This window comes from Giraffa tippelskirchi, chromosome Y, assembly GCF_054371585.1.
Source record: "Giraffa tippelskirchi isolate mGirTip1 chromosome Y, T2T-mGirTip1v1.2.pri, whole genome shotgun sequence".
Lineage (NCBI taxonomy): Eukaryota > Metazoa > Chordata > Mammalia > Artiodactyla > Giraffidae > Giraffa > Giraffa tippelskirchi.
Window position 1 is genome coordinate 15,422,774 of NC_137290.1, and position 11,730 is coordinate 15,434,503.

General features: G+C 39.7%; 1 protein-coding gene across 1 annotated transcript; it reads right to left on the reverse strand.

Moving 5' to 3' along the window:
• Window positions 1-6,569: 6,569 nt before the first annotated feature.
• Window positions 6,570-8,453, reverse strand: LOC145537572 (heat shock transcription factor, Y-linked-like). The gene is made up of 2 exons (XM_081568267.1): window positions 7,807-8,453; window positions 6,570-7,375 (listed from the first exon to the last, which is right to left on the reverse strand). Exons 1-2 carry the CDS (start codon window positions 8,317-8,319, stop codon window positions 6,644-6,646), a joined length of 1,245 nt encoding a protein of 414 aa, XP_081424393.1. The 5' UTR covers window positions 8,320-8,453; the 3' UTR covers window positions 6,570-6,643.
• Window positions 8,454-11,730: the final 3,277 nt, after the last annotated feature.

Genomic DNA, 11,730 nt, shown 5'->3' on the forward strand with positions numbered 1-11,730 from the left:
ATCTAGCTATTTGTCAAATTGTCCCGACATTTTCCCGGAGCACAGATTCCTTATTTCTGCTCTGGAAACTTAACTGTTTCAAGTGGGTGTCAAAGGTCAGAGATGGGCATGGTCATAATTTAATACTAACTTTCCAGGCAAGCGTACTGGTGTGGGTTCCCATTTCCTTCTGCAGGAGATCTTCGCGACCCAGGGAGTGAACCCAGGTCTCCAGATTGCAGGCAGTTGCTTTGCCAACTGAGCCACCAGGAGAGCCCACAAGAAGATGGCAAGTGCCCAGGAATGTAACAGTTGGTAGATGATAGCTTGAAAAATGGAGAAGGCAATGGCATCTCACTCCAGTACTCTTGCCTGGAAAATCCCATGGGCGTAGGAGCCTGGTAGGCTTCAGTCCATGGGGTCGTGAAGAGTCGGACACAACTGGGTGACTTCACTTTCGATTTTCACTTAAATGTATTGGAGCAGGAAATGGCAACCCACTCCAGTGTTCTTGCCTGCAGAATCCCAGGGACGGAGGAGCCCGGTACGCTGCAGTCTCTGGGGTCGCACAGGGTCGGACACGACTGAAGCGACTTAGCAGCAGTAGCAGCAACAACTTGAAACAGAGAGAGAGCGAGCAGGCAGGTGTAGTTAGTCATTTAATCTTAATAGGTAAACCTTAATTGGAGTCTGGATCAGAGAAAAAGCAAGGGTGTTTCATAAAGTCATTTACGTCTCCTTTATTGTCTCTGTTAATGGCTTAGACTGCATGTGAAAGTGAGGTCATTCATTTGTGTCTGACTCTTTGCGACCCCATGGACTGTAACCTACCATTTCTTTCTCCAGGGGATCTTCCAGACCCGGCGATCGAACTTGGGCCTCCCCCATTGCAGGCAGACGCTTTACCATCTGAATCACAGGGGAAGCCCTTAGACTGTGTGGGTCACAACAAACTGTGGAAAATTCTTAAAGAGATAAGAATATAAGACCACCATACCTGTTTCCTGGGAAAGGTGCACGCAGGTCAAGAAACAACAGTTGGAACTGGAGAAGGAACAACGGACTGGTACAAAATAGGGAAGGAAATACATCAAGGCTCTATATTGTCACCCAGCTTATTTGACTTCTGTGCAGAGTATACCATGGACAGTAACTTGCTGAAAGAATTTGAAGCTGGAAACAGAATTACTGTGAGAAGTGTGAATAACCTTAGTTATAAGATGACAACACACAAATGGCTGAAAAACACTAGGGACTAAAGAGCCTTCTGATGAGGTGACAGGAAAAGCTGGATTAAAACTCAATCTTATATGGAATTTGAAAGATGGCAACGATAACCCTATATGCGAGACAGAATAAGAAACACAGATGCATAGAACAATTTTATGGACTCTGAGGGAGAAGGTGAGGGTGGGACGTTCTGGGAGAATGGCATTGAGACATGTGTATTGTCATATGTGAAACAGAGCACCATTCCATGTTCGATGCATGTGACAAGGGCTCAGGGCCGGGGCAATGGGATGATCCAGAAGGATGGGATGGGGAGGGAGGTGGGTGGGGGGTCCAGGAAGGGGAACACATGTAAACCCATGGCTGATTCATGTCAATGTATGGCAAAAACTATTACAATATTGTAAAGTAATTAGCCCCCAACTAAAATAAATAAATTTATAAAAAAAAAAAAAAAAAACTCAATCTAAACACAAACCAACGAACACTAAAAATAAGACCATGGAATGTGGTCCAAACATTTTGAGATCTAGCAATAGGATACAATTGACTCAGTGACAGGTTTCACTTTCTTGACCTCTGATATCACTGCGGGGAGTGACTTCAGCCACGAAATGAAAAGGCACTTGCCACTTGGATGAAAAGCTACGACCAGTCTAGACACCATGTTAATAAGCTGAGTGATTACTGAAAAAGATCCGAAAGGGCAAAGTTGATTTTCAGGAGTAACGTATGGAGGAGTGAGCAGGACCCCAGGAACTGAGTGCCAAAATATCGATGCTTTGCAGTAGTGGGTCTGGAGAAGATGTGTGAGAGTTCTGTTGCGAGCATGGAGTTCAAACTAGCCAAGCATGAAGGAGTTCAACTCAGACTATTCACGGAAGTTCTGACGCTGACCATGAAGAGCCAATATATTGACCATCTAGGGCCTAGAGTGAAATCACTGGGAAGAAACTGATGCTGGGAAAGATTGAGGGAAGGACGAGAAGGGAATGCCAGAGGGTGAGATGGCTGCAAAGCATCACTGACTCAAAAGTCATGGGTTTGAGTAAACTGGTGATTTGAAAGGCAGGGGAACCCAGGGTTCTTGCTGTACATGGAGTCACAAAGAGTCAGACAAGACTGAGTGGCTGAAGAACATCAACAAATTGGTATTGGCAGTGCTTGGGAGACTTTGTCATTATACATGGGATGAAAAGTGAGACTGAGGACAATTAGAAAGAACACAACTCTTGTCGGTTTCCTTGTTTTCCACCCTCAAAGTATTCTTCTCACAACATCTCTTGAGAGCTTTCCAGAGAAGGAGAATCCCTGGGGAGTCATGTGGTATCCTGAGATGGAAACCATACCCTATATGCCACTTGGATCTACAACCTTGGTCTTAGGCAGAAGCAGGCATTGTCTCTAAATATGTGCTAGAGCTGCCCATCTTCTGATGGGTTAACAGTTATGGTTTGTGATCTTAAGAATGGGATGAGAGGTAAACAAACTTACAGTTCTCAATCCAACTCTGTAATCCTGGGAGAAGCATCTTTGACTTGTGTATCCTAGTCGCCCTTAGGAATGCTTACAAGCGGTTACATTACTGAGCAGGGATGTAGGCAGGAAACTGCATCCATTTTGACTTTACCGCTGGCCTTCTCTGTGAATAGACCATTCCTCTTCTCTTAATGTCACAGTTTTTGTCTTCAGATGAAGGTTGAGCATTGTGGAAGTGTGTGAATGCATGTGAAATCCCCATAAAACTGAAGACAGGGAGTACACAGTTTTCCTATTTGAGTCAGATCTCAAAGACATTTAGCTTTACAGATCCGCACTATCAATGCATCTCAAATATTCATAAAATTCTTATGTGATGATTGTCACACAGATTTGAGACCAGAAGACCTGTATAGTCAGCTGCTTAGTAGTGTGGTGGGGCTTGGACATTTCAGGTATTATGTAAGAAGAATGTGAGCCATGTTATAACTTCCTTTCATTTTAACTGTCTATCACACCCACTTGGGAAGGGGGAAGGGGACTTCCACCATGTGGGAAGAGAATTCCAGGTTTCGTCCTTAGTTTCATTTGATGCCTAAGAGTGTTCATTACTGGTGAGTGTGCAGCCTCCTATAGGAAGGTCGTATCCTATTACAGGAAGGCCTGGTTGAAACTCCAGGCCTCTACATGGCCTTCTTGAGTACTGCCGTATTAGAGGGTGGGTGTTTTGTTATTGCCAGACATCATAGATACCTAAGGTCCCACGCATCTTTTGCTGGGTTGATTGGGAGAGTACCATAGTTTTTAACTATGTTTGGGCGGAGGAGCTTGGTTATTATTGAAATGCTTTCAACCTTTGACGCATCCATTTGTCTTGCACTTTGAAAAGAGAAAGAAGAGTTTTGAATGGGCAGTTTAATTTGTGCCTGGCTGTATTTTTGAATGAACTATTTCTTCAGCTGAAATTTCTAACATAAAAGTCCAAAAGAGAGCCCAGACATACACTCACATTCTTAATCTGATGCACACACACACAAGCACAGTCACGATCTTGTATGCTTAAACACAATTACAAAAAGAAAAGAAAACCCAAGGACTCACTGGAGGACACCTATGAACTTCCCAAAGTTTCTCTGATACTTGTCTCTAGGCTTAATTTTGGAAATCATTTTCTACTTGAATGATATGTCTCTAGCGACATTTTAAATCAGAATGCTTTAAAAGATATACCTTTGTTGTGCATTCCATGGGATCTTAAAGTACTTTGCATGTAAGACTATTCTGTGATTTTCTAAAATGAAAATAATTTGTAGGGTAACAATAGTGAAGTCATATTGAGCTATTTAGGCCCTGCAGTTACACATTTGCTTGTTCCACTATAAGCACCCAATTTCATCCTCTGATCTTCTCCCATCAATTTTTCTACTTCTTGTCTCAATCTTCTGTGTTTAACTCACTGCGTTAACTCACTTGAATTTTTGTTCTCACTTTTACTATTTTAGGCACAAATTATAAAATAAATAAGTACGGGAAAGAACACTGAACTCATGTATAATATTTCCCTACTGTATTGAGATACTTTCTCTATAAGCTTTTGAGAATTAAAGGTACTGATATGTTAAAGCCATATGGGAATTGATCACCAAGGTAATGCATCATGTAACCAGGCTTCCCGTGGTAGGACAATTGAGGTACAATTTAATACTATGTTTTCAGGAGGGAACAAAAACAGTAGCTTTCCCACATAATATATTGCATGTCCTTATCCATGCCTTTTCCAAGTTACCACAGAGCACTAAGGGAATTAATCCTATTCTTTTTGAGAAGGACCTGCCCCTCAAAGCAGAACAGGAAAAGAAGATCAAAGGGAGTGAGCAGGAATAATCAGTACACGGCAGTGAAATAGAAGATGTGATTGCTTTTAAGGTGCTATTTCTCAAAGCATGCAAATTTGGCTCCATAGTAAGATGCCTGAAATCGAAAACCAGACCATTGGACTTTGCACTTGAAAGGATAACTAAGGACACCGATTTCAATAACTCTTACAATTGCTGCAAAATGCTTACCTCTCTAAAGTATAGTGTTCTCAGCCAAATTTAATGAAAGTTTTCAGTGAAAGAAAAAGCGTGTGCTGTTTGGACACCTCCCTTATCTACACAAATAGTCCACAGCTTTCACTCTGCATTAGCCCCAAACATGAGAACGGTGAACTTAACTTGGTGTTGTCCTATGTGGGTTACCACACCAAAACAGGGCCATGACTTGATATTGCTACTACTGTCTAAAGAAATGGCCACAAAGTGGAGATTGCCAAGATTTCTAGGTAGTGTTCATGACAGTCTGGGAGGTCCAACTGGCAGACACTCTGCTCATCTTCTTTCATTGTGAACTATGTGAAGGATCAGCCATTGATTTTGATCCCTCCTTACTCCATGACTTTTCTAGAGAATTAAAATGAATGATTCTTTTTTGTTTGTTTGTTTTTTTCATAAATATCTCTATAACTACTACTGAATTTTAGGGAACTGGGGCCTGAAACAACATGACTAGTATGGGTTGTTATAGACTGTAAACTTCATGAGAGCAGCAATCATTTTATAATTTGAATTCCCACATTTGACATTCATGAACATATAAGATATATATTTATCAACCGGGAAAAGATTCTCAGTAAGTAGGAAAGGTCAATTATGATAATAGTGCAGGTTATAGGATGTTGTTGAGTAATGTATATAGCATTTGATTCGTGATTACATTTCCTTGTTGATAATTCAGTAAGTACACGTTTTAGCTGATGTGAAAGATACACAAAGAAAAGAGGGTAGACCCCAAACACATTGAAGACCTGATATCCGTGCTCACCTTGGTAGGAGGGCGAACAGAGGTTCCTTCCAACCCCAAGAAAGAGTTGAGGCAAAGTTGTGAGAAGGGGCTTAGCACATCTGAAAGCAGTGTGTGTGATTGTAGCTCCAGAAGCACGGTGTAAGAGAATGGTACTGAAACTACTACGGAAAACAAATATCATGTCTTCAAAGAACTTGTTAACCATCCTGAGGTGCTGCAATCACCAGAGGAATTTATTTTGTCTCTGAGGGAACAGATAAGCAAAATCTAAATATGCATTAGGAAATATAGGGTGGAATCATGGTGGCAGGAAATAAAGGTACGCCTTAAGGAGAGCAGAGCTAAAATGACCCTATACAGTACCACTTGTAAAATACCTATCTTGTGCTGGCCATGGTCCAGTCACTGATTATGTCCTGTAATCGTTGGTATCACAGTGATGGTATAACGGTTCTCCTAATTTTGGACATGCTACAATATTTATATTTTCAAGTATGAAATGAATTTCTAGAATGAAGACAATCTCCTGTCTAATGTCTTAAGACTCTGCTGCTGCTAAGTCACTTCAGTTGTGTGCAACTCTGTGCGACCCTATGGACAGCAGCCCACCAGGAGCCCCTTTCCACGGAATTCTCCAGGCAAGAATACTGGAGCGGGGCACCATTTCCTTCTCTATCTTAAGACTCTACCGATACGTAATAGAATATCATGTAACTGTGAATGCACTAAGGTTCGTACTGTGTAGGTGCACTTGTTTTGATTTTATTTGTATGTGTTCCTTCACCCGTACCATCCTCATTTAGACACCCATTCATTTCAGCAGGGATGATTTCCCAAATCACTTTACATCCATGACCTCTTTTCCCTTTGTTCTCATTTTCTTGCTTAGAAACAATAGGCTAGGTGCCATTTACCTAGGATGCCTAACGGATGTTTTCTTGAACTGAAGAGTTTATAAAAGAGTGCAGAGAAATAGCCAGACATTGAAATAAAGCCTTAATTTACTCTTCATTGCTTCAAAATAGAAAACAAAACTGTGCAGAGGAACGTGTAACTTTATTGTTCAAATACAAGAATTGTGGGTATTTGTTGACCTCTCCCAACGTAAATTTTAATCTTCATTAGGTTCCATAAGCTGATACTTATTTGATAGGTCAGTTTTAATTAGCATGGTTTTCACATAAGGAATATCGTTGATGAATTGACTTGAAAGAGAGGAGGTGGGTGTATAAGCGATCGTTGGCACTGGGGACCTTGAGTTGCCTCTCTGTTGCTGGTTAGGAAGAGGACTGTCATGGGCTGACATATCGCTATACCTGTCTGGAAATGTAGAAGGCTCCACCATCAGTCCAAAAGAACTGCTCCATAATGGAGATACGATGTGGTTCTGAGAAGTAGATGTAGCGGTAGTAGCAAAGTCCTCAACGTGGCCATTTGCTTGAGTGTAGGTGCTATGGAAGTGCCAATTAAAAATGCTCAACTGGTTTAAAACAGCAGGTTGGTCTACCACGTTCTGTTCTCTTTGTCTAACTGATATTGATGGGGAAGGAAAGTCACGCGGAAGTAGGGCGCTTGTTTTAGGGACTATCTGGCTGGTATAAGTCTTTTGTGGGAAAGGCACACTTAAACTGGTGGAAGCTGAAAATGGACTCTCTCCACTAGTTTGAGCATGAAAACCAGAGTTACGATCATCTATGTTGACCCTTGCTTTAACATGCTTCTTCTCGTAATCTGGAACTAGTGAAGATTTCGGAAACACATTGCTAATCCCAACTCTTCTTTTCATTCTTCCTAAAAGTTGGGGATAGCCTCTTTTGAAATTTGGATTATGGTAGATCTGTAACTAAAATCAAAGGATACAATTATTTAGTTTTTTATAAACGAAGGTAAAACTGACAAGCAAAGTTAAACTATAAAAATGTATTCCTTTAATGATGCCAATTAAATAGAATCAAAGACAACACCTCCATTAGTAGTTTTAACACCTTACATGTTAGAAACAAGTATGCTCCTCAACTAAAAAATATGTTGTATATATACAGTAAATACCACTTAAAGTAGCTTGAGGACATGTATCTGATTTCAAGTTGCTAGGAGAGTGTATTAAGTATCAAATATTTTAACCTCCAGCTGTTCTCAACTTCAAAAAATAAAACGTGTTCAACAGTTTGCTATCTCAATTTTAAATTCGGTTTTTGCTACATATGTGAACATGCTTTCTAAGTCACCTGATTTAATCTTACATATTGACAGTAAGTGGAAATTTTGGATTACCTTGCTCAAAACAGAGACATTGTTTTCTTCTTCCAGAAAGTCAGGGAGTGAAGCAGATCTTTGAAAAGTTTGTCGCTTTTTACTAAACCCATAAAGTTTAAGCTGGCTAACTAAACTTTTCATACTATCAGTTTCAAATATTCTGAAAGGGGCCTTTCTTTCCAAGACTTCTTTCTTGAAGAGTTCTTCGTTGATCACTATAGAAGTGCCACTCTCATCCCACCAAATAGATTCAAACTGATCACTTTCAACTATAGTCCAGAGTTTTTGTGGAAAAGTGAGGGAAAGAAAATCATTCCACTCATTTCTTTCAGAGACAGAAAATGTGTAGGGTGGCCTTTTTATCCCAGCTTCCTTAGACAAAGCCTGGAAAGCATATTCTTCAATCATAGATCTCAAAACTGAGTCCCCAGTAAGTGTGTAATCACACGAAGACGATCCAATGGAGGTTTTGGAACCACTTGATACATCGTTACGAAGCACATCTTGAATTTCTGAAGGAATGTGTGCCATCTCAGAGAGATCTTTCTTCAGATACTTTTCTCATTTGTCTGACTTTACACACTCTAACTTCAAATGCTGCTTGGCTGGCGTACAGAGATAAACTCTCAAGACCATCAGCATGGTTCTCAAAGTCAAAAAGCTGTGACATCACAAAGTCACTGGTCTCCTAGCAATTGAAGAGTAGCGCTGACATCATAAAGTCACTGGTCTTCTAGCAATTGAAGGGCAATGTTCAACCAGTGTTTACTTCTACATCAACTTAAAATAAAGGCTGCTTGCATAAACAGTAACCAAAAACATGAAACCTGCAAAATGTCATTGCTAAAGAATTTTTACACAGAAAAATCACATCAATAAGTCTACTTGGTTCCTGAAATAAAAGTGATTGATCACCCTTCTATACACATATTCTTAACATTCAGGACTGTTACCAAACCAAACATGGGTCTGCTCACTTCTATGCAATGAAGTCAATCAACTGACGGTGGGTTTCAGTGAAAGCAAGTGTAGTGTTTATTTTATGACCTTGCACAGAAGTGTTTATATTATGCAGAGTAAAATAGTCAGGCACGGAAAGAAAGACTCATTTTACTCTTAATTATTCCAAAATAGAATTTGGCCCTATGAAGATGAATATGTAACTTTTTTCTTCAAATAAGAGAATTGTAGGAATTTGTTGACATCTCCAAACATTAATTTTACACTTTGGTATCCTCCATAATCCAACACCTATTAGGTACATCAGTTGTATTAGGACAGTTTTCAAATAATGAAGATGGTTGATGAGTGGATCTTGAAAGAGAAGCAGCAGATGTGTCAGGGATCTTTGGCACTGGGAAAACTAAATTGCCTGACTGTTGTAGTTTAGGAAAAGGACGGTCATGGGCTGACATGTTACCATACCAACCTGGAAAGGTAGAAGGCTCCACCCTCGGTCCAAACTAACTGTTCTGTAATGGACATAAGGTGCGGTACGGAGAAACAGAAGTAGACATAGCTGCAAAATTTTCACTAGAGCCATTTGATTTAGTGCAGCTGCTATGTGAAATCCCATGACAAATGCTCAAGCTAGATTGTGGGATGGGGAGGGAGATGGGAGGGTACTCCCAGAGGGAGGGGATATATGTGCCTCTATGGTTGATTTATTTTGAATTCTGACAGAATACAGCAAAATTCTGTAAAGCAATTTCTCTTCAATTAAAACAACAACAACAACACCTAAAGCAGCTGCAGATTGATGTATCACAGTATGCTCCTGTGGTCTAACTGATATTTACGATGGAGAAGAGAAATCATTTCAAGTTGGGGCACTTGTTTCAGCAGCTATCTGGATGGTAGAAGGCTTTCGTATGAATGGCACATTTAAACTTGTGCAGGCTGAAAATACACTCTGTCCTCAAGTTTCAGGATGAAAGTCAGAGTTTTGATCATCCACATTACCCCTTGCTTTAACATGCTTCTTCTTATTACCTCAGACTAATGAAGATACTGTAGAGACATCTATTCCCAACTCTTCTTTTCACTCTTCAACAAATGCTAAAGGATCTTCTCTAGGCAGGAAACACAGAAAGGTTGTATAAACTCGAATCCCAAACAGCAAATCAAATGGCAACAGGATCATACTTATCAACAGTTACCTTAAATGTAAATGGGTCGAGTGCCCCAACCAAAAGGCAAAGACTAGCTGAAAGGATACACAAACAAGACCACTGTTTATGTTGTCTACAACAGACCCACCTCCAAACAAGGGGCACATACAGACTGAAAGTGAAGGGCTGGAAAAAAGGTATTCCAAGCAAGTCGAGACCAGAAGAAAGCAGGAGTAGCAATACACATATCAGACAAAATAGACTTTAAAATAAAGCCTGTGAAAAGACACAAAGAGGGACACTACATAATGATCAAAACATCAATCCGAGAAGAAGATATAACGATTGTAAATACATACGCACCCAACATAGGAGAACCACAATATGTAAGGCAAAGGCTAACAAGCATGAAAGGGAAATTAACGACAACACAGTCGTAGTGGAAGACTTTACTACCCCACTCACACCTATGGATAGATCAAGTAAACAGAAAATTAACAAGGAAATACAAACCTTAAATGATACTATGGACCAGTTAGACATAATTGATATCGATACGACATTTCACCACAAAACAATGGGTTTCACCTTTTACTCAAGTACGTATGGAAACTTCTCCAGGACAGATCACATCCTCGGCCATAAGTCCAGCTTTGGTAGATTCAAAAAACCTTGAAATCATTCCAAGCATATTTTCTGACCACAGTACACTGAGACTAGATGTCAACTGCAAGAGAAACACTATTTAAAATTCAAACATATGAAGGCTGAACACCACGCTGCTAAATAAGCAACAAATCGCAGAGGAAATCCAAAAAGATATCAAAATATGCATAGAAACAAATGAAAATGAAAACGCAACAACCCAAAACCTATGGGACGCTGTAGAATGAGTGCAAAGGCGAAGGTTCATAGCAAAAGCGGCTTACCTCAAGAAAGAAGAACCAAGTCAAACAAATAACCTAACTCTACACCTAAAGAAACTAGAGAAGGAAGAATTCAAGAACCCCAGGCTTAGTAGAAGGAAAGAAATCATATAATAGAGCAGAAATAAATGTAAAAGCAACAAATGAGACCGGAGCAAAAATCAACAAAGCTAAAAGCTGGTTCTTTGAGAAGATATATAAAATTGACAAACCATTAGCCGGACTCATCAAGAAACAAAGGGAGAAGAATCAAATCAACAAAATTAGAAATGAAAATGGAGAGTTCTCAACAGACAACACAGAAATACAAAGGATCATAAGAGACTACTATCAACCCCTATATGCCAATAAAATGGACAACTTGGAAGAAGTGGGCAAATTCTTAGAAAAGTACAACTTCTGAAAACTGAACGAGGGAGAAAAACAAAATCCTAACAAACCCATCACAAGCACGGAAATTGAAAGGGTAATCAGTAATCTTCCAGCAAACAGAAGCCCAGGACCAGACGGCTTCACAGCTGGATTCTACCAAAAATTGAGAGAAGAGGTTATACCTATCATACTCAAATGCTTCTAGGAAATTGCAGAGGAGGGGAAACTTCCAAACTCATTTTATGAGGCCACCATCACCCTAATACCAAAACCAGACAAAGATGCCACAAAAATAAATAAATAAATAAATAAATAAATAAATAAATAAATAAATAAATAAATAAATAAATAAATAAATAAATGTAACCATGGGGCAATATCACTGATGAACATAGATGCAAAAATCCTTTACAAAATTCTAGCAAGCAGAATCCAACAACATATTAAAACGATCATACATCATGACCAAGTGGGATTTATCCCAGGGATGCAAGGATTCTTCAATATCCACAAACTAATCAACATAATACACC

Bases quoted from the DNA above. Each gene is read 5' to 3' on its own strand.
- LOC145537572 (XM_081568267.1), bottom strand. From the start codon at position 8,319: ATGGCACACATTCCTTCAGAAATTCAAGATGTGCTTCGTAACGATGTA. The intron at 7,376-7,806 runs GTAATCCAAAAT...CTTTGATTTTAG, and splicing joins ATGTCTCTGTTTTGAGCAAG to TTACAGATCTACCATAATCC.